Source organism: Hylobates moloch, unplaced genomic scaffold (assembly GCF_009828535.3).
Source record: "Hylobates moloch isolate HMO894 unplaced genomic scaffold, HMol_V3 SCAFFOLD_4, whole genome shotgun sequence".
Taxonomy (NCBI): domain Eukaryota; kingdom Metazoa; phylum Chordata; class Mammalia; order Primates; family Hylobatidae; genus Hylobates; species Hylobates moloch.
In genome coordinates, this window is record NW_026652279.1 from 48,922,894 (window position 1) to 48,949,633 (window position 26,740).

General features: G+C 39.6%; 1 protein-coding gene across 1 annotated transcript; it reads left to right on the plus strand.

Moving 5' to 3' along the window:
• Positions 1 to 8,603: 8,603 nt before the first annotated feature.
• CD200R1L (CD200 receptor 1 like) lies at positions 8,604 to 25,120 on the plus strand. The gene is given in 8 exon segments (XM_058438154.1): positions 8,604 to 9,091; positions 10,078 to 10,217; positions 15,606 to 15,671; positions 17,311 to 17,628; positions 17,753 to 17,865; positions 17,868 to 18,003; positions 24,995 to 25,049; positions 25,051 to 25,120. Coding segments are annotated over 8 exon segments (1,386 nt in total).
• The last annotated feature ends 1,620 nt before the right edge of the window (positions 25,121 to 26,740 follow it).

Sequence of the window (26,740 nt, forward strand, 5' to 3'; positions counted from 1 at the left end):
CTTTTCAAGGAGTCACCTTTTGGTTTTGTTGATCCTTTGTATAGATTTTTGGATCTCAATTTCATTCAGTTCGGCTCTGATTTTAGTCATTTATTTTCTTCTGCTGGCTTCGGGGTTAGTTTATTCTTGTTTTTCTAGTTCTTCTTCTTTTTATTTATTTATTTACTTATTTATTTTTGAGACGGAGTTTAGCTCTTATTGCCCAGGCTGGAGTGCAGTGGTGCCATCTTGGTTCACTGCAACCTCTGCCTCCTGGGGTCAAGAGATTCTCCTGCCTCAGCCACCTGAGTAGCTGGGATTACAGGCACTCGCCACCATGCCTGGCTAATTTTTGTATTATTAGTAGAGTCAGGGTTTTACCATACTGGCCAGGCTGGTCTTGAACTCCTGACCTTGTGATCCACCCCCCTCTGCCTCCCAAAGTGCTGGGATTACAGGCGTGAGCCACTGCGCCTGGCCTTTTCTACTTCTTCTAAGTGTAATGTTAGATTGTTAATTTGAGATCTTTCTAACTTCTTGATGTAGATGTTTAGCACTATAAACTTTTCTCTTAATACTGTTTTTGCTAGATCTCAAGGATTTTTATATGTCATGCCTCTGTTTTAATTAATTTTAAACATTTTTTGATTTCTTCCTTAATTTTATTGTCTACCCAAAACTTATTGAGTATCAAGTTGTTTAATTTCCATGTAATTGTATAGTTTTCAGAGACATGCTTGATATTGATTTCTATTTTTATTCCACTGTGGTGTGAGAGTATGGTTGGTATGATTTTGACATTTTTTAATTTATTGATACTTGTTTTATGGTTGAACATGTGGTTGACCTCAGAGCATGTTCCATATGTAGATGACAAAAATGGATATTCTGTGGTTGTTGGGTGGAGTTGTCTGTAGATGTCTGTTAGGCCCAATTGATCAAATATTACATTTAAGATCAGAATTCCTTTCTTAGTTTTCTGCCTTGATGATCTAACGCTGTCGGTGGGATGTTGAATTCTCCAACTATTATTAAGTGGCTAAGTCTTTCCATAGGATTAGAAATACTTTTTTTTTAAATTCTGAGTGCTCCAATGTCAGGCATGTATATATTTAGGATAGTTAATTCTTTTTTTGATTTGAACCCTTTATCATTATGTAATGCTCTTCTTTGTCCTTTTTTTTATTGTTGTTCATTTAAATTCTGTTTTGTCTGATATAAGAATAGTGATCCCTGATCTTTTTTGTTTTTCATTTGTGTGATAGATCTTTTTCCACCCCTTTACTTTCAGCCTGTGTGTGTTGTTACATGTGAGATAGGTCTCTGGAAGACAGCAGATGGTTAGGTCTTGTTCTTTTATCCAACTTGCCACTCTGTGCCTTTTAAGTGGCACATTTAGGTTGTTTAATTCCATATTAATATTGATATGTGAAGTTTTGACTGTTGTGATGTCATTAGCTGGTTGCTTTATAGTCTTGATTGTGTAGTTTCATTATAGGGCTATGTCTTCAGTGTGTCTTTATAGTAACAGGCATTGTTCTTAAATTTCCATGTTTAGAACTCCCTTAAGGATCTCTGGTAAGGTTGGCCTAGTGGCAATGAATTCTCTTAGTGTTTCTTGCTTAGGAAAGATTGTATTTCTCTTTGCTTATGAAGCTTAGTTTGGAGAGTATGAAATCCTTGGTTGGAATTTCTTTTCTCTAAGGATACTGAAAATAGACCCCAATTTCTTCTGGCTTATAAGCTTTCTGCTGAGATGTCTGCTCTTAATCTGATGGGGTTTCTTTGTAAGTGAGCTGGCCCTTTTCTCCAGCTGCTTTTAAGATTTTTTTATGTCACATCAACCTTGGAAAGTCTAATGACTATGTGTCTTGGAGATGGTCATCTTGTGTAGTATCTTGCAGTTGTCTGAATTTCTCAAATTTGCACGTTGACCTCTTTAGTGAGATTGGGTAAATTTTTGTTGACTATATCCTCAAATATGTTTTCTAAGTTGCTTACTCTCTCTTCCTGTCAAGGGCAAAGTTTAGGTTACCAGGAGGCCCACAACTCCTTGGAGACCCGCTGGTCCTCTGAGCTTGGCAGAGTCAGAGCAGGTTTAACAAAGATCACATGCTTCTGAGGGAACAGGACAAAAGGCAAAAGCAGAACTACTGATAAGGGTCTATGTTCAGCGGTGCATGTATTGTCTTGATAAACATCTTAAACAACAGATAACAGGATTCGAGAGCAGAGAACCGGTCTGACCACAAATTTACCAGGGCAGAGTTTTTCCCCACCCTAGTAAGCCTGAGGGTACTGCAGGAGACCAGGCGTATCTCAGTCCTTATCTCAACCGCATAAGACAGACATTCCCAGAGTGGCTGTTTATAGACCTTCCCCCAGGAATGCATTCCTTTCCCAGGGTATTAATATTAATATTCCTTGCTAGGAAAAGAATTTAGAGATATCTCTCCTACTTGCACATCCATTTATAGGCTCTCTGCAGAAAGAAAAATATGGCTCTTTTTGCCCGACCCCGCAGGCACTCAGACTTTACTTATGCTTGTCTTCCCTTGTTCCCTAAAAATCGCTGTTATTCTGTTCTTTTTCAAGGTGCACTGATTTCATATTGTTCAAACACACGTTTTACAGTCAATTTGTACAGTTAACACAATTATCGCAGTGGTCCTGAGGTGATGTACATCCTCAGCTTACGAAGATAATAGGATTAAGAGATTAAAGTAAAGACAGGCATAAGAAATTATAAAAGTATTATTTGGGAACTGATAAATGTCCATGAAATCTTCACAATTTATGTTCCTCTGCCATGGCTCCAGCTGGTCCCTCCATTCAGGGTCCCTGATTTCCCGCAACACTGGTGTGGTGCCTGTAGCCTGGGATTCTTTTCCCAGAACATGGTTATGAAGACCACCCAGCTTGTGCTCTCCTGACCAGTTTTCCCTCTGGTGTTGGTCCCAGGAGCAGGCCCAACCAGCTAGTTTTGTCCCAAGCCTTCTGTGTCCAGATCACTGAGGTGTTCCAGATGTTGTGGGCCGTGGAGATCCCTTGGGCAGAAGCTGCAGCTGGCCAACAGGCTAAACCCTTATTCGATCAGTCTCACAGATAAAGGGATGCCCAACTACTATGCCAAAACACAAACCTACTCCTCACTCTTCTCAGTGTTCTGAGAGTGGGGGCTCCTCTCTGGCTTGAACTTAGGCCACAGATCTCATCTTGATACCTCTGGGTGGTGTGCTTGAACCCTGGACTTTGGGATCGAGTGCATGATTTTATCCTCTGACACCTCAGGATTGAGCACCAGGTGTTCTGGGGAGGCCAAACTGCTCCCAGACCACTGCAAAACGCTCAGGTGGGGAAATGGAGGCTGTGCTGTGTGCACCCTATTTCAGGAGTGGCAAGGCATGGGCCTTGGGTGGGGCTGGTGGACAAGGGTAGATTAGATACACCCTAGTCCTGTGGGAAAGGCAGCCTCTCCTTCTGCCAGCCTGGCAGTCAGCAAGGGCTAGAATCACTCCGAAAAAGATGGCAAACCTTGGCGATGACTGCATATGGTTGTGTTTTGCTGCACCTGCCCCACAGGAGAAATCTAGGCGCCACACAGGTTTGAGCTGTGCTTCTGCCTATTCTTTGGGCATTAAGTAACCATGTTTTAGTTCATTCTCACATTGCTATAAAGAACTACCCAAGAATGGGTAATTTATAAAGAAAAGAGGTTTAATTGGCTCACTGTTCCACCGGCTGTACAGGAAGCATGGCTGAGGAGGCCTCAAAAAACTTACAATCATGGCGGAAATGTGAAGGGGAAGCAAGCATGTCTTCAAATGGCCAGCAGAATGTGAGGAGGTGCTACATACTTTTAAACAAGCAGATCTTGTGAGAACTCTATCATGAGACAGCACTAGGGGGAGGGTGCTAAACCATTAGAAACCACCCCATGATCCAGTCATCCCTGACCAGGCGCCACTCAGGATCACAATTTACAGTGAGATTTGGGTGGGGAGCCAAACCATATCAAACCATCAATATATTTTTCCTCTTTTCTCTTGCTATCACTAACATACATTCTGTATCCCTGATTGGGATTAAGGAGCAGATCTGTGGTTATGAAATAGCTTTGGACTATGTGATGCTAATAGCTCCTAAGAATCAAAACAACCACAATTACTTTTAAATAATAATGATAATAATAAATATAAAATATGTATATAATTTATATAATAATCACAGTCACAATCAGCATTTTTTTTCCAGGAAGAAATGACATTGTTCATGTATTAACACCTAGAAGCAATTTCAGTTTTTCTAGCTAGAATTCTAGCAAGAAGTGGGGAGAGTTTATATGCAGATTCTGGTACTTTTTTCCTCTGGCACTCTCATTTTTCCATATACTGAAGCAGTTCTGATATTTTATTTTTATTTAGTGTAGACCACAACTTGGCCCATGTTTAAGGTCACTAAACAAATGAATAGTGATACAGTTTGGGTCTGTGTCCTCACGAAATCTCACATCTAATTGTAATCCCCAGTATGGGAGGTGGGGTCTCGTGGGAGGTGATTGGATCATGGAGGTGACACTCTTATGAATGTGTTAGCACCATTACCTCAGTGCTGTTTGCATGATAGTGAGTGAGTGAGTTATGAGATCTGGTTGTTTAAAAGTGTGTAGCATCTCCCACCCACACCTCCTTCCTCCTGCTCTGGCCATGTGAATATGCCTGTTCTGGCTTTGCCTTCTGCCATGAGTAAAAGCTCCCTGAGGCCTTCCCAGAAGCAGATGCCACCATGCATCCTGTACAGCCTGAAGAATCATGAGCCAACTAAACCTCTTTTCTTTATAAATTACCCAGTCTCAGGTATTTCTTGATAGCAGTGCAAGAACTGACCAACACACACAGAGCCCTTTCTAATGCCTGGAGCTACAGCACTGAATCTAGAATCTCTGCCTAAGTGGATTCATATAAATAATTTGGCCTCATTCAGCTTTGTCTTTTTCATTATTCCATATCCTTAATATTCATTCCTATATATATTGTCCAGATTTATAACTGTATATATTAGAAAAATCATATAGATCTTTTGGTGTGTGGTGTAACTCCTTGTGGGTCACACTGTACCTCACTCTTTGGGCCCTGAGGGGACTCAAGTCTCGTTATAAGTCTGGAAGCAAAGAGGAGTGAGGGGGGAGATCCTGAGAATAGAAAGTGTCTTTTAAGGCAATTAGTTGAAGAAAAATCATTATAGTTTCTTTAGGCAAAGCAGGGGGTTAACCACTTCAAACAGGGGTGGGAGGGCTGCTTCTATGGGCAAAGACTTAGGAGACTTTCGAGATTTGATGTGCTCAGTTTCCTCAGCTTTTGCCTATATGTTCACATTCTAGTTTTCAGGATCCCATTCCTTTCCAATCAATAACCTCACTCTAGCAGAGGATAACCTGACAGGTTAGGAATTCAATTTGTGTTGTAATTCAGACACTTACAGGATAAGTGTTAGTATCTGGAAACTTCAGCCTTGCTGAGAAGATAGGGGGTTCTTTCACGGCAGACATAGAAACTTCCAGTTCATTCATACAGTTCAAGTTGAGAATTTGAAGCCCTGAATTCATCTTTTTCTTAATCTATTTGCCCAGCAAATTAGGAGAAACCAGCCAGTCTTGTTATATATAAATGTTCTAAAGTATCAAATACATGATCACTCAGACCTTGCCTTTTATAAGTATTTGACTAGGATTATCCAGTGGTGACATTTTTGCATATCTCTATGTTACTTCATGCCATGGACTATCAGTGTGCCCTCTAACACTAGAAATATAGTCATTAGTACTTTTAAATCTAACTAGATTAGATGAAACCAATTCCAGAAAACCCAGAAACAATTCTGAAAATTCATCCTTAAGATTCTGTTTCTTGAGGACCACTTACGGTACCAAATCTGTATCAGTCAGGGTTCCACCAGAGAAACGTAATGAGTAGAAAGTAGGTATATGTATGTGTGTATGTACGTGTGTGTGTGTGTATGTGTGTGTGCGTTATTTCAAGGAATTGATTATTGCAATTGTGGAAGATGGTAAGTTTGAAATTTATAGGGTGGACTGGTAGTCTGCAAACTCTTGGGCAGAAACTAATGCAACTAATGCTGCAGTCTTAAAGAAGAATTTTACTTTTTTTACTCTGGAAATCCTCATTTTTTCTCTTAAGGCCTTTCAGCCGATTGAGTGAGGCCCTTCTTCTTTATTGAGAATAATCTCCTTTACTTAAAATCAACTGATTGTAGTTATTAATCACATACAAAATACCTTCACAGCAATGCTTAAATGAGTGTTTGATTGAATGATTGAATATTATACTCTAGCCAACTCGACACATAAAACTAGCTGTCACAGGAGGATACACATTTTTTTCAGGTGAACACAGAATATTTACCAAGGTAGACCATTAAATGAGCCATAAAACAAATCACAATAAATTTAAATTTATCTAAGTAATTATTTTTAAAAGGCTTTCTGTTATTGAGACCAGCAAATGATCTCGTGGTTTCCTGTTTCCTTGTCATTTTTTACCTTGAGAAGTTTCCCTTAGCGTTTTTTTTGTTTTGTTTTTGTTTTTTTGCAAATTCAGCCATGCATTTGAAACAGGAATTGTTCTAGTTCATCCAATACTTCTAAGTTTTTTCTTTGAAGTGGGGGAGGTTGTCTAGCATTTCTATAATAGTTCTGGAAACGGAACTTTACTCCTGAGCCCTGCATTGAACTCTTCCACTGATTAGAAGTGGATGTGGCTGGCAAAAGACTGGTAGAGACTGATCTGTTATAATAACATTAGATGAATCATTTATTCATAACTACAAAAGAAATGTCAAAATCCTGACATACGTGCATTTATCTAGTTATGGTCTCACTGCTGATTTCTTTTATGTAGAGGTTTTTGTGATTTTTGGTGTGATTATTAATTAATTTAAGGAATTGAAATGTTTTCTGTGATCATCTTATATGAAATCAGTGGATTCTAGTCCATTTCAGTAAACAAAAGTTCTTAATTTTCTCCATATTTCTTCTTCAAATATTTTCTAGCTTCAGATAATAATTCCTGTCTGATGACACAACTGGAAATACAGAGCCAGAGAATACTTCTTAATGAAGGTAAAATGCTCACTTACTTAATAACCAGTTTGATGGGAGGGTTGGATCATCAGCAGAAACATTTACATGATCATTTGTCCTGTGTGCAATTTTAATAGATACCTCTCTGCACACTATTGCTTGAAGACCAAGCAAGGACCTACTTATTCAATTTAATTCAACAAAAAAAAAGCAAGCATGTAGATTTCTTAGTAGCACACAAAAATAGAAGCTAAAAAGAAGAAAACTTACAGCACCTTCAAGTAGTCTACATATTCTGGTCTTGGAATTAGACAAGGACACAGAATTACATTACAAGGTAGAATGAGAGGAGCACTACAATACAAAACCAGTGTATTATAGAGAGTGGCTTTTGCATAGGCTCTAGAAGGATTTCAGAAGTCATAAATTATTGGAAAAAAGAGGCCAGGGGATCATTGTGGACTAAAGCACAGGGTAGAAAGGCACATAAAATGTTCAGCCAATAGAAGCAGTCTGGGGTGGGAGGAGTTTAGTGTGCATGCTGGATTGCAGTGAGAGCAGAGCCTGGAAAGTCAAGTTGTACTCAAATAGCGGAAGGAAGTAGGAAAGGTAGTAATAAAGTCAAAAGAAGAACTGCATGAATTAAGAAGTGGAAAGCTAGAATTTATAAATAATTCCAAGAACTGATTTTTTTTAATGGGATAAAGACTATTCTAAATGGGAATTAAAGAAAAAACATACACAAAATGTGGGGAGAAAATCAACAATTAACAACAAATATCAAGAAACCAAAGAAATAGAGTATTTTGTACAATTTCTCCTATTAAATTAGAAAACGTCCATGAAATAAACGTTCTAGTGGAAAAGTAAATTAGCAACTGGCTCAAGATGAGATAGAAAACATGAATAGATAAAGAACCATAGAAGAAATTGAGAATTACTGCCAAAAAATGTGTGGCCTTAGATTGCTATGTAAGAGAAATAGTTTATATCACTTTAAGCCTTCAAGGAACAGATAATTTTTATGTCATTTAGTTTTTCCATAGAATAGAGAAAGGAGAAATGTTTTCTAAATTTTACAAGTATAACTCAGATATCAAATCCTGACAAAGTTAGTATACAAAAAAATTTCTAAGCTAATTTCACTTTTAAATGCAGAGGCAAAGATTCCACATATCAGCATATCAAATCAATAGTGCACTAAAAGAATTAAACCAACAACAAGGTAACACTTTTAGGAATGTAAAATAGTTGATGTTAAATAATCTACTAATATACTTTACCTAATTTTAGATTAAAGAGAAAAAAGAATCTCACAAACTGTTCAGTATATGCCAAAAAGGTGTTTGATAAATTTGTCACTGTTGACTTACAAAACATCCTAGTGAAATTAGGATCAAAGATACATCCACAGCAAGATTGAATCTTAAGCATAGACCCCTGAGTGGTCTGAGGCCTGCTTGCCAGGCCCTTAAAAGACCTTCCTGATTTACGCATATTTAACGATTTACAATTAAAGCTGGTTATGAGAGTACAAAAGGCATATTTCTCCCTACTCCCATTATATAAAAACGGTCCTATTGATGCAGTGGTGGGCTGTCTGGAGTGGCCACTGCCATCACGCCAGCTGCAGAAGGGAGGTGTGGGCGGTGGCAGCAGGAGTGGCTGTGAGAGCAGCAGTGGTGGTGGTGGGACCTCTGTGCTCCGTGTCCGCGAGTCAGCTGACCGCACTACCCCCACTCTCGCATGGCCAGGCAGGCCCCACTACCAGGCACTGAGCCTTTACTATGGCCTCAACCTCACTCCATGCTTCATCCTAGGAGCCCACAAGCACCTGGCTGAAGGCACAGTCAAGACACACTGCTGTCCCTGGTCGCATTGGGTTCATTTGTGCAGGGTTGACTGGGGCCACCATGCCATCTGCTCTTTGCCTACTGCTGCTGTGGGGAAAACACAGAGAGGGGGTGCAGCCAGAGCTGTGCATTCCATGAAGCCAACAGGAGCTGGGAACAAGTGGGAGCCCTGCCACTTCTAAGTTGGCAGGGCAGGAGCCGCCCAAGCTGCGGCTGCAACCTGGGCACCCCTGTGCTCTTGGGAGCTGGGAACAGGCAGGAGCCCTGCCACCTTGGCCCCCTCCAGACTTTGGGCACCAATAAGCATGGGAGGAAGGCCGAGGGGGGTTGCTGAGGGCAGCTTGATGCTGGCCTGCAGGTGCCCCTCGGCATGAACAGCATGGGCACCATGAAGAGCAGCAGGAGGTAGAGAGGCTCCAGGGTAGAAAGGCGCAGGTCCCTGGTGAAGCCCTACCTTCAAGCCAGGAAGGCCTGAAGCCTTGGGGCTGGGCTACCGGTCCCGTAAACTGAAATTGGAACTTGTAGTGCTTTTTCTGAGCCCACCTATGGGCACCCATGGACCAACTGGCATGCACTTTCTTCCCTCTGGGACCCATAAAAGTCCTGGACTTAGAAAGACTTGAAGAGAAGATGGGACAACCAGCTGCAGAGAGGAGCTACCTTCTCTGCTGAGAGCTGAGTAGATAATGGGACAATCTGCCTGTAGAGAGGACCTGCCCGCTACAGGGTTTCCTCTCTGCTAGGAGCTGAACACTCAATGGGATGACCTGCCTGCAGAGAGTAGCTACCCACTCTAGGGTTTCTTCTCTGCTAGGAACCAAACACTCATCAGGACACCCTGGCTGCAGAAAGGAGCTACCCCCTCGGCTCTCCCCTGAGCTATTCTATCGCTCAATAAAGCTCCTCTTAACCTTGCTCGCCCTCCACTTGTCTGCGTACCCCATTCTTCCTGGTCACAGGACAAGAACTCAGGACCTGCCAAATGATAGGGTTAAAAGAGCTGTAACACAAACAGGGCTGAAACACGCCCCTTGCTTGCCACATTGTGGGTGACAAGGAGAGAAGAGAGAAGGAGAGAAGAGCTGTGGCCCTTTGGGGAGCCCAGACCTAGGAGTTCCCTGAGCCAGGGCTGTGACACCCTTTTAGGGCTCTGCAGTTCCTGGTGTCTCCATGCTTCTGGGCACCACCACATTCCCCAGAAGCTGTTTATGGTATGCCTATCAAGCTGCAGCCTTGCAGGGAGCTGGCACCCATGCCAGCACTTGGAGCTGCCCGCTCCTCTGCAGGTAGTGTGCCTGGCTGTGTGCAGTGGCCGGATCCCATGCTCACTCACACATCCCTCATTGGTCTGTGCCTGGCTTGTCCTTGGCAGATGTGGGATCCAGGCCAATAGCACCAGCCAAGTGCTGCCTGCCAGGCCAAATGGGCAGAATGAACCCAGTGGATCACAGCAAAATTTGGGCAAAGGTGCCATTGGCCACAAAGGTTTCCAGCTGGCAAAGTGACATCCCAAAGATCCCGTAGCACTATTGTCTCATGATGATCAGGCTTAAATTACCCCTGCCAAAAGGCAACTCCATTTTGTGCCTACTGGTATACTAGGGGACAGCTATAGCTTAGAGGAACTCTTAGTGTGTCTCCTGGTAGAAGTATCTTCCCTATGAAACTCAAGATCCTGGACTCACAAATCTAAAATTACTGGGATTTGGAAGCACAAATTCTCTAAATGAGTCAATAAGAATGATGGTGAAGGGAGGCAGAGGTTGCAGTGAGCCGAGATCGTGCCACTGAACTACAGCCTGGACAGCAGAGCGAGACTCGGTCTCAAAAAAAAAGAAAAAAAAAAGAATGATGGTGAGTGAGACTACCCCACTTCTACTCCTTGTCTCTCAGATCCAGTTTATTCTACGAACTGGGGAGCTAGGGACACAGCACCCTCCTAAAGGGTGGTGTCCCATCCTCATGAGATATCATTTCCAAACCTTAGTTGTGACTTCAAGAGGCTATGCCAATGCTCCATGAAGCTGGAAATTTCTGAATGCATCCACATGCCTCTACCCCACACCTTCTTGTCCTCTACCTTCCAATTTTGGCTCTTCCAGGTCTCTGAACAAACAAGCCAAACCATTTGCCACTGCTCATGAGTTTATCTCTTTTATTACTGAATCATTTCTTACTTGAGTATTTTTCATCATCACTGTCTTTCAGGGCCAGACCAGAGTGGGGCTACAGTGCTGCAACAGTCCACTTTTGGCTTATATCACAGACTGAGGCAACCCATCCATAAGCTAAGCTTTGGGTTTTGGTCCTAGGGAACTCACAGGGAGGGCTTAGATGTGAGCTGAGGGAGAGATGACAGTATAACAGTGGTATATGAAGTGGGGGCCTGGACCATTTGTTCACTCAAATGACTGGTGTTCTCTTGAGTCTGGAGCCTGATCCCCAGTGTAGCCATTTCTGTTTTACAATGGAATGCTACTGGGCCCACTTTACTTTATGATTTGGTGGGTCTCATAGTATGCAGCTTATAATGGGTTGTTTTAGGAGCCTGATCGTTTCATATCCCATGATTAGATGCTGAGTTTTCACCAGGGTCCCGCAGCATGCCATGAGCTATTTTTTAAAAGGCAACTAGTTATCTGCTTCAGATGACATAGATTTACCCCCAGAACCCTAGGCCTGCACTATGACTGTCCTACTGGACTTGTCTGAGGCTCCACATTTCATCTTTATCCCAGAATCTTCTTGTATCACAGATTGCCTGATTTTATGAACTTATTGTCAGGGCTGGTATACTGTGGCATGGACCTGTTACAGATTCCTTTCTTGGCCTGGAGCACACTTGGACTAGCATCCTATTAGAGGGTCAGAGCAGTAATCGCAAATATGCAGCAGGCTGCCTCCAAAACCAGGTGTTGTGCTACTCAGTGGTAGGAAGTAAGGTTAAATAATTTGTCCTTTTTTCGAGAGGAGATATATAGTAGGGTCCAGACCACTGGGCTACTAGAAACTTCACTAATGTGTCAAGCCCTGAATCTTTGTAGAATTGACTTTTCACCTCTGGAATGCATGTGATTAACTAAGGTATTCATAATAACACTCACTTTTTGCTCAGAAGATCTAATTGATATGATGTCATCAATATAGTAGACCAATATGATGGTCTTTGCAGAATGCCCAGATAGCCTAGGTCTTTTTAGATTACATTGTACATGAAAGTGGAAATTAAGGCAAGATCATATTTATATACTATCTACTGTCCTGTGGAATACAAACTTATTTTTGATGTTCCTTCCTGATGAATATTGAAAATAATGCATTTATCAGATCAATAACCACATACTGCAACTGGAGTATCTCTAGTAAAGATAGCCTATCTGGCAGAGTAGCTGCATTTGGGGCTGATACTTTGGTAATTTTGCATTGATCTGCTATAATTCACCATCCAGTGTTTTGCAGGGATCTAACTGGTAAATTAAGTAGGAGACATGATTGGGACCACTATTTTAGTATACTTTAAGTCTCTGAGAGGAGACTCATACTTAGGTCTTCAATATTAATATTTATTTACTATCTTTGCCAAGGTGGGTGGCTTGGGGGATTTCTCTTGGTCTTTCATATTATAACAGCTCTTACTTTACAGATCAAAGAATCAACAAGATGGTCTGCAAGCTGCTAACCATGTTCATTCTAATTAAATATTCAGCAACTGAAAAATCACCACTGAATAAGTCTGTGGACTTTGAAGGTCCACTGTGATATGAATCAGGCCCAGGATTTCTTTTATCACCTGACTCTGATATGTTTCTACTCTAACAGGAGGCCCTTAATGTTCTTTGTGTTCTTGGGTATCAGGATCAATTCAGATTAGTATTCAAATAACCCTCAAAAGATCCTTGTATTCCTTTTTCCCCAGTTACGGTTACCTAAACACATGGTCGTAGGTTCTTTGGTGAAGGGCTAGGGGAATAACTATTGCAACAGTTCTCAAAGTGTGGTTTTCAGATGGCTGGGGATAACCAAGACCCTTTCAGTGGGTCCCCTCGGTAAAAATGAGTTACAATAATAATAATAATGATAATATACATGATGTTATTTGCCTTTCTACTGATATTTTCACTGATAGTGCAATTGAACTGTTGTTTAAAATTACTGGTGCCTTAGCATGAATAAAGTGCAGAGCACTGTATTAGTTTGCTAGGGCTGTTGTAACAAAGAACCATAAAGTGAGAGGTGGAGGCAACGGAAACTTATTGTGTCACAGTTCTAGAAGCAAACTCCGAGATCAAGGTGTTGGCAGGACAATTCTCCCTCTGAAGGCACTATGAAACGATCTGTTTCAAGCCCTTCTCCTAGCTTCTGGTATTTCCTGGCTTGGGCAGCATACCTCCAATTTTTACATAGTGCTTTCCCTGTGTCCGTATCTGTGTCCAATTTGCTCTTTTTACGAGAACACCAATTGTATTGCATTAGGGGCTCACGCCACTCAAGTATGACTTTATTTTAGCTAGTTATATTTGTAATGGTTTTATTTTCAAATAAGGTCACATCTCTGAGGGTTAGGACTTCAACATATAAATTTTCGGATATACAATTCAACCTATAAGAGGCACCAAGCTGTACCAATAGTCATTGTTTTCTTCACTCACTCACGCGCACACATACACATTGCCTAAGAATGTCTTTGAAGATTCAGTAAAAATTATTAGTGTATTAAATCTCAAGCCTTATATATAGTATTTTTTAAGTATTCTACATGATGGAATTGGAAATACATTTAACACATTTTTGTTGCATACCAAATCATGGTGATTATCCTGAGGAAATGCATTTATATCAAATGTTTGAGTTGCAAGCTGAAAACAATTAGTTAACCATAACTAAAATTATACAAAAATCATTGTAAAACAGAAATTAGAAGTTATGCCATCATTAGAGGAAAAAATATGTTAACATCTTAAAAATTATAGTTATAAGCAATTAATAATGATATCTCATTCATGAGATGCTTTGTTTAGTCAACTAGTTTGTATGAGGTAACCATGCCTCCCCCTATTCCTCCTTCCCCAACCAAGGAGATGGGTCCATGTGGGCATCTCACATGAGCTTTTCCAATTATACTCCTTTCTCCAAATGCTGGAGACAGCATCTTTAAATGAAATTTCTCTGCACGGTTTTTTTTTTTTTTCCTTTTTAACCTAACTCCTCTAAAAGAGTGAAAGAAATGAACACAAAAATATCTCTCTTCTCTCCTCTCCAACCATTTTTTACAACCAGAGTAGGTAAAATACTCATTAATAAAAAGAAGGGTTTTATGGGACTTTAAATGAGACCCAATGGAAGAAATTGGCATGTAGAAATTTTTATCATTTTCATTTTCTTATTGTGTCCAGTTAGCACTTCACTGTCTTTACCGATGGATACAAAGGCTATGCTCTTTTGCCATCCCATCCTATTGACAAGTGTGATGGTAACAGCATGGGAAATATTCATCAGAGACAATTCTCCTGCATCAAAGCCTTTAGGAGAGAGAGAAATGAGACAATGCAAAAAAAACTGCAATGACAAGAGTATAACGTAGGCCTCCAGTCCTGACTAGAATCTTTCCCTTCAGGTTGATCCCATTGTCCTCACTCATTATGGGTATTACAGGTGAATAATGGTAACACCTGATGGGAATTTCCATCATGGATATAACCCATGATGATGTCCACTGAAAGGGTCTTGGTTATCCCTAGCCATCTGAAAACCACGCTTTGAGAATTACTGCAACAGTCATTCCCCTAGGCCATCACTGAAGTACCTAATCCTAACCATACCAAGTGTTAGGTAAGGAACATCATATATTGTGGTATTGCACATCATCAGATTCGGACTGAAACAAATGTCTCTCTAAATTTCATATTCTTTATGTTAAGATGGAAGCACTTTTTCCTTACCTCTCTGCAGTTCCCCCTGAAGTGACCCTGTTTCTAAGCAGGCATAGAACTGTGGTGTGCAAGACAGTTGCAGCAAAGCCAGCTGCACAGATCTCCTGGACCCCAAAGGGGGACTGTGTCACTGAGCAAGCACATTGGGGCAATGGCACAGTGACTGTTGGGAGTTCATGTCACTGGGAGGGCCACAATGTGCCTACCATGACCTCATGATAGGTGCATTTGAGTAGCAACAACAGTGTCTATAGAGCTACTTCCTGGTTAGTAATTATTCCAGTTTTGTGTTCATTTCTTTCACTCTTTTAGAGGAGTTAGGTTAAAAAGGAAAAAAAAATGTGCAGAGAAATTTTATTTAAAGATGCTGTCTCCAGCATTTGGAGAAAGGAGTATAATTGGACCAGCTCATGTGAGATGCCCACATGGACCCATCTCCTTGGTTGGGGAAGGAGGAAGAGGGGGAGGCATGGTTACCTCGCACAAACTAGTTGACTAAACAAAGCATCTAATGAATGAGAAATCATTATTGATTGCTTATAAGTATAATTTTTAAGATGTTAACATATTTTTTCCTCTAATGATGGCATAACTTTTAATTTCTGTTTTACAATGATTTTTGTATAATTTTAGTTATGGTTAACTAATTGTCTTCATGTTGAGTAAGACTTTGTGGGGAAACACTTGCTTCCACTCTGAGTACATAAAATTGATTTCATTTATTCTTCTCTAAATATTTTCTAGCTTCAAGTAGTTCATGTATAGATGGAAAGCAGATGACACAGAACTATTCAACAATTTCTGCAGAAAGTAATATGCTTCCTTAGTAGTGGCCAGCACTGAGGGATGGAAAGTTGAACTTTGGTAGAATCATTAGCTGATGGCCTGGCTGGAGGCCAGCCTTGTGACCACTTGAAGAACATGTTGATCTGAGTGCTGTGGTATGAGGGACCCTGAATGTCCCAGTCTCTAGTTCTCCAAACAAGCCATGTTCTTGCTTACCTCTGAACCTTTGCTAAGGTGGAGTGCTGGAAGGAGCATGGATTTAATGACCTTTCAGGTCTGCGTTAAAGTCCTACTTCTTTCTGCATCTGGTTATGTGATCATTCTTTGACTATGAAATATAAGGGTTAAAGTACCACATAAGAGACAGGTGACACCAAAACAGGAGAGGAGAGATATTAATTGTAGGGTGTAGCAAAAACAAACTTCATCCACATAAAGGTTTGCCCCTCTGCAACTGATTCTGCTTATGCTATAGTGATGAGATCTCTGACACTCACCTTTGTTACAGGTGAGTAGTGACAGATACTTCAGCAGAATAAGTACCTCTTAGTAAACCCTGATCAGTTGTAGAAACATTGTGTTGGCTTATGAGATGCGAGATAATCTATGTTGGAAGATGCTTGTAGGATGCAGGGCTTAATTTTTACTTTAAAAGATGGACAGAAAGGAGTCGACTTTTACATTTACACCTGATAATTGGATTGAATATACAGAAATAAAATCTATGAGCAAAGTTTACCACTGAACTCTCTGGGGTTCAGTTATGTGTGACTAAACAGGAAGGAAGGAAAATATCCAAAGGCTATGTTTGATAATGTCACAAATTTGCAATAAAACTTTTTCATGATAAATGTCCAAAGGAAAATAAAACTTTTTAAAAATAATATGCCACACTAGTTTTTAAACTAGAAATAAATATTTCTAAACATCTTATCACTAGGCATTTTTTTTTACTTACATGGGATGGCTCAATTGGCAAAACTGTAGATTTTTTAAAGATCTATGGATCTCACTGACTCTGTAATTCTCTAAATAAAACATGTAATTGTCTAAATAAAACATGTCCAGCTAGCTCCACTTGAATGCCATATTAGTTACCTTTAATGAAAGAACCATAAACTTTCCACATTTATGTTTGTCTGAAATAACAACCTTAGAGGCAGGTATTTAACTTTGATGTTACTGATTTTTCTTGTGCTCACCAAAACAAAGGAGGAGACAATCACATCACTAGTTATTCCATTTTCTTTTCCAAGGCACATGAATTGTATGATAAATACAGTAGTCTCTACCACCTAAAGATTACCTTTAGAACATTGCCTTTGTTGTTCAAATTATAATTCTGTTTTCTTTTCTGTTTCTAGATATTAAAACTCCTGAATTAAAATCAGAATACTTTATTGTGTTTCAGAATACAATGTTATGTATATTGATTTTCTAATAATACATAATACTGGAGAACGTTTGTTAATCTTTAGATTGGGTTCAATATATTATTTATATTTTGTGAATGCTACTTTCTTACCTAAGTCTAATATTTCTGGAATAAGATCAGCAAATTTATGTTCTAATACAACTTCATGTAATATACTGTGGATAAACATAACACATGAAGTTCCTTATCAAGGTTTTCCATGTCGTTAACCTTTGTGTGTGTGTCCAGGTAACATTTCACAGCCTGTACTGATGGATACAAATGCTGTGCTTTGTTGCCCTCCTATCGCATTAAGAAATTTGATCATAATAACATAGGAAATAATCCTGAGAGGCCAGCCTTCCTGCACAAAAGCCTACAAGAAAGAAACAAATGAGACCAAGGAAACCAACTGTACTGATTAGAGAATAACTTGGGTCTCTAGACCTGATCAGAATTCGGACCTTCAGATTCGTCCAGTGGCCATCACTCATGACGGGTATTACAGATGCTTAGTGGTAACACCTGATGGGAATTTCCATCGTGGATATCACCTCCAAGTGTTAGGTAAGGAGCATCATACATTGAGGTATTTCACATCACCAGATTTGTGACTGAAACAAATGTCTCTCTGAATTCCATATGCTTTATGTGAAAACTGAACCATTTTTTCCCCGTTTCCTCTCTGCAGTTACACCTGAAGTGACCGTGTTTCAAAGCAGGAATAGGACTGCAGTATGCAAGGCAGTTGCAGGGAAGCCAGCTGCCCAGATCTCCTGGATCCCAGAGGGATCTATTCTTGCCCCACTAAGCAAGAATACTGGAGCAATGGCACAGTGACTGTTAGGCGTACATGCCACTGGGAGGGCCACATGTCTACCATGACCTGCCATGTCTCCCATTTGACTGGCAACAAGAGTCTGTCCCTAAAGTTGAACTCAGGTAAACGCCTGTTTCTTGTAGAAGAGTAAAGTTGATGCTCAGCTTTTTCCTCCATAGAAAATAATGAATAACCAAACAGCAGGTAAGAAAATTTGAGCTCCTAGCTTGAAAATATTCTCTAAAACTGAGAAATGCATTACAACGCTAGAATCTATCTTTTAGTGGAACAGCCATAAAAATAGATTTTGTTAACTTAGTGATCTATAGGCTCTTACTTTGAGATTAATTCTTGATATGAAATATCAAGAATTTTATATAGTTTTAACAATCCTTGTTCAGTAGATAGCCCAGAATGAGTTATTTTCTTCCTGATTTTATTTCTTGTAGTAGTTATTACTTTGTTACCTTGAGTAAGAGAAAAGTAATTCTTCCCCTGTCTCATCATCTGAAAGCAATATATTAATTAATTCTCCAAATATTTATTGAATGCTATTTATAAGTTTGAAGCTGGTGATGCAAAGATGAAAAGATAAGGTCCACATCTTTATATTGTTTTGGGCAGGATAATCTGGTGTTTAGGAGCAAAGCCTTTCACATAATACGGCTTTTTGTTCACCAGCTATATGAACTTGAACAGTATTTAATATCTCTGTCTCATGGCTTCTTTATCTGTTAAATGAGGATAATAGGATCTACCTAATAGGATTATTGGGTTAATTAAATAAAATTACATATATATAAAAACATGCTGTACATGTAATTGTATTAATATACCTACTACATAATTGACACTCAGCAAATGTTAGCCACTAGATTTCCTTATATTAATAAATGTTGGCTATTATATATATCGTATTAATAAAAATTAGCTATTGTGATAATTATTACAACTAATATTAAATATAATCATATTAATTATTCCTCATGTCTTTCATGTTTGTTCTTTTCTTTTTTGCATCAGCTTTATTGACATCTAATTTATATACCATACATTTCACCCATTTAAAGCATGCAATTCAATGCTTGTGTGACCATTGCTACAATCAATTTTAGAACATATTTATCACCCCCAAAAGGAAACCATGTATTTGTTAGCTGTGTTTTCCATGATCAATCTCCCATCAAGTCTAGACTCTTACTTCATACGTCTTATCTATAGATCAGTGCATTTATCTTCAGTATTACCTGATCTTCCTTTCTGTAGTGCCAACATTCAACCCAATTCTAAACCTTTTTTCCTCTTTATCTCCTTAGGAGCTTTTCTTCATTCTCCTCTCTCTTTTGTTTAGTTTTTTTGTTCCTTATTTTCCTAAAGCTGCTCATAAAACATGCCTATTTTTCTTCCATATCCAAAAACTTGGTATTATGACTTCCTCAAACATTTAACTCTTGGCTTCTACTCATATCCAAGAATTTTTTTAAAAGAGGAGCCTACACTTACTGTCTCTTTTATATCACCTCACATCTATTCCTTAACTCATTTGTGTCTCCCTGCACAGAAAATGCTCTGACAAAAAGCATCTCCCAAGTGCCAAATAAAATATAAATGTTTCATTCTTTGTTCACTTAATTAGCTTCTTTGTAATATTTATTATAATTATTAATTTTAAATATCTAATAATATATAATTTTATATAATATTTACTAATTTTAAATATTTTATTAGCTTTTTAATAATATATTTTATGATCCTGTACCCCATGCATGTAGGCCTCTTTGAGCTCTTCAAAAGTGCTAAGTGCTTGTCAGCAAAAGAAACTACCATGAGAGTGAACAGGCAACCTACAGAATGGGAGAAAATTTTTGCAACCTACTCATCTGACAAAGGGCTAATATCCAGAATCTACAATGAACTCAAACAAATTTACAAGAAAAAAACAAACAACCCCATCAAAAAGTGGGCAGAGGACATGAACAGACACTTCTCAAAAGAAGACATTTATGCAGCCAAAAAACACATGAAAAAATGCTCATCATCACTGGCCATCAAAGAAATGCAAATCAAAACCACAATGAGATACCATCTCACACCAGTTAGAATCGCGATCATTAAAAAGTCAGGAAACAGGTACTGGAGAGGATGTGGAGAAATAGGAACACTTTTACACTGTTGGTGGGACTGTAAACTAGTTCAACCATTGTGGAAGTCAGTGTGGCGATTCCTCAGGGATCTAGAACTAGAAATACCATTTGACCCAGCCATCCCATTACTGGGTATATATCCAAAGGACTATAAATCATGCTGCTATAAAGACACATGCACACATATGTTTGTTGCGGCACTATTCACAATAGCAAAGACTTGGAACCAACCCAAATGTACAACAACGATAGACTGGATTAAGAAAATGTGGCACATATACACCATGGAATACTATCAGCCATAAAAAATGATGAGTTCATGTCCTTTGTAGGGACATGGATGAAACTGGAAAACATCATTCTCAGTAAACTATCGCAAGGACAAAAAACCAAACACCGCATGTTCTCATTCATAGGTGGGAATTGAACAACGAGAACTCATGGACACAGGAAGGGGAACATCACACTCCGGGGACTGTTGTGGGTTGGGGGAAGGGGGGAGGGACAGCATTAGGAGATATACCTAATGCTAAATGACGAGTTAATGGGTGCAGCAAACCAACATGGCACATGGATACATATGTAACAAACCTGCACATTGTGCACATGTACCCTAAAACCTAAAGTATAATAATAAAAAAAAAGAAAGAAAGAAAAAGTAGAGGAGACAAATAAAAAAAAAACAAAAAACAAAAGTGTTAAGTGCTTGTATTCTTCTGTTCCCTTTTACCTGCAATTTCTTTCTTTCTTTTTTTTTTCTCTTTGTTTTTTGAGACAGAGTCTCTGTCGCCCAGGCTAGAGTGCAGTGGTGCAATCTCGGCTCACTGCAAGCTCCACCTCCCGGGTTCACGCCATCCTCCTGCCTCAGCCTCCCGAGTAGCTGGGACTACAGGTGCCCGCCACCACGCCCGGCTAATTTTTTTGTATTTTTTAGTAGAGACGGGGTATCACCGTGTTAGCCAGGATGGTCTTGATCTCCTAATCTGGTGATCCACCCGCCTGGGCCTCCCAAAGTGCTGGAATTACAGGTGTGAGGCACTGTGCCCAGCCTTACATGCAATTTCTACCTCTCCATCAGGCACTTCTTTCCCTATACTTTCTTCTTCCATTGCATTTGATCAATTCCTGTCGAAGTTTTAAGACTTAGTTTGACATTGATACTCTGGGATGATATTCTCTTGCCTTGAATTTTGGTTAGCTATTTCTCCTTTGTGCTCACAGAATGCTTCATGCATGCCTCTATCAGAGCACCTCCACAGCCCTGTAATTGACTGCTGGGCACTGTTTTCATTCACAATGCTTCTGACACCAAATGTGTGTGAGTTTTTTTCCCCACACCAACTAATTCTCCAACTCTTTGGACACCACCTAGGTGTCCTACAATTCAATTCAGACACTAACTACCTGCAGTTAGCACAGACCCCACAGGTTAAAGGCTTAGTCTCATAAGACCTCCCTCACTTCAGACACCAGTCACAAGTCCCAGATTGCCACCTGAACTTCTAATCAACTGGCTATAAATTCAGAGAGTTCCCATGATTTCCTTGTCAGGTTTAATAATTTGCTAGAATGGCTCACAGAACTCATGTCAACCTGAAATTATCAAAAGGATCAGAATCCAGTTTAAAAGAGTTTATTTAAGCAAAAGTCTGAGAACAGCCATTCGGGTAACACAGACTCCAAAGGAATGGGGTCAGTGCTTCAAACTTCACACTTAAGGTCTTATATAGGCAGAAAACAAATTCAGTAGAATTATACCTTTTTTACATACAAAGCTGGTTTATGAGTTATAATGATTTAATTAATTAAAGTTACAGTTTGTTTTCTTTTCTGTACAGTTTGTTTTCATTTCCTTTCCAATTTTAAGAGTACAGTTAACATTTCATGTTAGGCAATGTGATAGTCATTGTATGAGAGAAGAAAGAAGGAAATTAATCAATAGTGAAGATCAACAGTTTAGAGGGAAGAGGTCTTCCCTGGCACCCTTTAATCATTTGCAGCAGTTTACAAAACAGTGTAGGCAAGCAAAAAGGCTAATGTACAATCAGGGAAACAAAAATTTTGGCTGCCTAGGTCATAGCTGCTTGCTTACATAACTCAGGTCCCATAATAGCATTCCGTTAAGGCTCAACATATTTTAAAGTTCCAACAGCTTAGATTTTTAAATTACACACTCAGGAATGCACTTTATTTACTATTACTAATTTATTATAAAGTGTCCAACTCAGGAACAGACAAAAAAAAAAAAAAAAAGAGATGCATAGGGCAAGGTATGGAGGAAGGAGCTTCCGTGATGTCTCTGGGAGTGCCAAACTCCCAGCCCCTCAGTGTGTTCACCAGCTCAGAAAATCTCCCAACCCAGAAGCTCTCCAGACTCTGTCATGTAGAGTTTTTGTGGAGGCTCTATTACATAGATATGATTGATTAAATTATTGGGCATTGGTTATTAGCTTAATCTCTAGCCCCTCTCCCCTCCCAGGAGGTCAGTGGAAGGGGAGAGTGGTGGTATGGGGCTGAAAGTTTCAACCCTCTAACCATGTCTTGGTCTTTCTAATTACCAGCCCCATCCTGAAGCTGTCTTCGGGCTCCCAGCCACCACTCATCTCATTAGCATACAAAAGATGGATCACTGTGGAACTTCCAAGAAGTTTAGGAAAAATCCTTGGAAGTGTGCCAGGAACTGGGGGACAAAGACCAAATACTTACATATTTCTTATCATATTACAACCACTTACTTCTGCGACTCTCAGCACAGCGTAAGGTCCTTGAGAGTTGGAACCACTTCTTTTATTTTTGTATTCCTAAAGTCTGGCACAGTTGCTGACACATACAAGTCACTGCAGAATTAGGATCAAATCATTGCAGATTCATCTCTACATATTCCATTCTATGCTCCAAATATGACTTAGGTGAACTCATCTTTAAAACGTTTCTCAAATTATTTCTTTATCTTGAAAAGTCTTTCTTTTAACCTATTCAATCCTGCAGACCAGCAAGGTCCAGTTCAAGTCCTGCTTCTCCCTGACCTCCGTGTTAGAGTTGATTAAACGTTCTGAATTCCTTAGATGATTTATAATCTGTAATATTCATCCAGCACTGTTTTCTCTCTTGTACATTTAACTAAAAAGTATCGGAGACAGGTCTCAATTAATTTAGAAGTTCATTTTGCCAAGGTTTAGGACAATTTGCACAGATCAAAACAAAACAAAAAAACACCACAGAATCTGAGAACAGTCGGTGATCTGTGCCTTTCTCCAAAGATGACTTTGAAGGCTTCAATATTTAAAGGGTAAAAGTGCGCTGGAGGGGAAAGAGGAAGGGTGTGGTAATTCACAAGTTGCAAGAGAAAAGGAGCAAGTAGGGGAATAGTCAATTATGATAAGGTGAACACAGAGTTTACGTTTTATCTGTAGCTATCTGCTTAGGAATAAAAGAAAGGCAGTTGCTTGCATGACTCAGCTTTCAGCTTAATTTTTCCCATTTGGCATAGCGAATTGGGGTCTTGAGCTTTTATTTTTCTTTTATATAAGTTGTCTTTTCATTTGTATGAGTCTGACTTCTCCAGTTGGATTATGAGATATTTTGAGGACTGTAACCATATCATTTTCTTATTTCCTCACAATGCCTAGGATTGTCTGACATTTTTCTAGCTTAGTGTTTTGAGCAGGTTATTTAACGGGATAGAATGACCTCTTGGAGCCAGGAGTCAGACTTGTATTTAGAGTTCACACATTCTTTAGGTGGCCAATTTCTTTTTTTCTTTTTTACTTTTCTTTTCTTTTTTTTTTTTTTTTTTTTTTTTTTTGAGACACAGTCTCACTCTGTCACCCAGGCTGGAGTGCAGTGGTGCGATCTTGGCTCACTGCAACCTCTGCCTCCTGGGTTCAAGAGATTCTCCTGCCTCAGCCTCCCGAGTAGCTGAGATTATAGGCCCATGCCACCACGCCCGGCTAATTTTTGTATTTTAGTAGAGATGTGGTTTCACCATGTTGGTCATGCTGGTCTCGAATTCCTGACCTCAGGTGATCCACCCACCTTGGCCTCCCAAAGTGCTGGGATTACAGGTGTGAGCCACCACACCCTGCCTAGGTGGTCAATTTCATAGGATAAGAGACTTCAGAATTATGCTTCTGGCTGAGCATGGTGGCTCACACCAGTAATCCCAGCACTTTGGGAGGCTGAGGCAGGCAGATCACCTGAAGTCAGGAGTTTGAGACCAGGCTGGCCAACATGACGAAACCCCATCTCTCCTAAAAATACAAAAATTAGCCAGGCACGGTGGTGCATGCCTGTAATCCCAGCTACTCCGGAGGCTGAGGTAGAAGAATCACTTGAACCCAGGAGGTGGAGGTTGCAGTGAGCCGAGATCGCACCACTGCACTAGAGCCTGAGAGAAAATGCAAGACTCCATCTCAAAAAATAAAAATAAAAAAAGAATGATGTTCCTAATTAGTTTGACTTATCTTTTCAATAATTCTTGGGGCCATTTCACAGGTAAATAAAAATGAAAATAGGAAGACATAAAACACCTTGTTAAAGAGGTTACATCAACTTAGTAAGAAAATCACTTCACTGTGTGGAAAGTGTTATCAGATCAAACCCCAAATATTAAGAGTAATGTTCTTTCAAACACTAATATTTGCATAGGAAGTTGGAATATACTGGGGAAAGCTTGACATATTGCTTTTCTTTTAAAATTGGAAAGTATTAGCAATGCGTAGTGTGCATTTATTTGTTCAGAAAATATTTGTCAGAAACCTATGATGTACAAAACACAAACATGGTTCCTAAACTCTGTCATGAAAGAATGATATATTAGTAACATGTGAGTTGTAATTTAGAAGGTTTTATGATTATGACAGTCTGTGAACTCTTAAGAATATTTTAAAATGTTCTTTAAAATGATTGACTCTAATTTGTAATTAGAAGAATGCTTGAAATGATTTTTTACCCCTGTCTGTATTTAAAGGTCTCAGAACCTCAGGATCTCCAGCATTGTCCTTACTAATCATTCTTTATGTGAAACTCTCTTTTTGTGGTCATTCTGGTCACCACAGGATTTGTTTTCTTCTAGAGGATAAATCATGTCAGGTAGGAACTGAAGACTGAAAAGCATGACACAGTAGAAAAAAAAAAGCATCATTGTAACATTTTGAGTTTACAATGTACTGGGAAAAGCTTGACACTTTTTTGGTATGTTGTATTCTCCCTCCAGCCCCTTCTTTAATGTGAAGGCATCATTAACAACTGAGAGCCCAGGCAGATGTGCCTGCAGCACTGGGGAAAGAACTTCATTGTGAAAGTGCTTCATTGTCGGTTTAGTCTAGGAGAGAAGTGGCCTAGCCCACATCTTGAGAATTTGGTGGGAGAAAGTTTCTGGGGCTTCTCAAGTGTTTACTTTCAAATTTCTCTATAAAGGACTTGTGTTCATTCCTGTTTAATTATATATTTTATGGGTTTTTTTCCTAAAGAATGAAAATTGAAAGAGCTGGATGTCAATTTATATTTGATGAGACATCACAAAAAAAGTAGCCATTTGCAATAAGACTTCGGATTCAAAGTCTAGCTTAACTTCTTTTGTGACTCGATGTGATAGTTAGTAATATGGTTTGGTGCTGTGTCCACACCCAAATTTCATCTCAAATTGTAATCCCCACGTGATGAGGGAGGGACTTGGTGTAGGTGATTGGATCATCGGTGCGGTTTCCCCCATAATGTTCTTGTGATAGTTAGAGAGTTCTCACAAGAGCTGATGGTTTTATAAGTGGCAGTTTCCCCTGCTCACTCTCCAGTCTGCTGCCATGTAAGACATGCCTTGCTTCCCCTTCACCTTCTGCCATGATTGTAAGTTTCTTGAGGCCTCCTAAGCCGTGTGGAACTGTGAGTCAGTTAAAAGTCTTTTCTTCATAAATTACCTGGTCTTGGGGAATTCTTTACAGCAGTGTGAAGATGGACTAATACAGTTACCAAGACCCGTTTCAGACTCTTAGCATACAGTGTAAGTACACATGCAAAAGCTTTGTGCCTGCCATCATAAATGCCTAGGATACTTTATCTACTTTCCCATTTTCCTTGGTAAATTTTTATTTGCAAATGTGAAACAACTGCTTTTCAAAATAAAGAGGAAGATAGCTCAGCAAAAGGCAAATAATAATGCTGGGCAGTTTTTCTACACCCTTTGGGTTCTTTAAATGGTGCTTTCCTCGCAGCTTCCTGGCTCCTCTGCACATCCAAATTGCTAATCAATGCTGCAATGGCAGGAGCCCCTGCAAACACTGTCTGCAAGTCAGCTAGTAGCTGACCTTCCATCCATTACTTGCTTGCTAGCAATTAGTGCGGCAGTAGTATTGCATGTTTGGACTGATTATTGACTAAATGGCTGAGTCATTTTTAGCAGTATTTGCATTTTGGCAGAAATTGTAAGTTGATCTCAACTAAGGAAATGTCAGTGTCATTGAAGATGACTCTGAAGTTTCCCTTACCTTTTAGAGTTCTAATGTCTCAATTCCCTTTCTTGTTTACACTCTAGGTTGTAGCCGTTGGATGGATTAATGATGCTAAGAGTAAGACATTGGTGAAATCCTTATATCTTCTAGGGCCACTGTAAACTGAGATCCTATATTCACTTGATACAGATGGTAATCCTATAGTAAAAAGTGATTTTTTATTTAAAAGAAGACATTTCTTATTTAAAGTAGCAGGTTGATATGTTTTG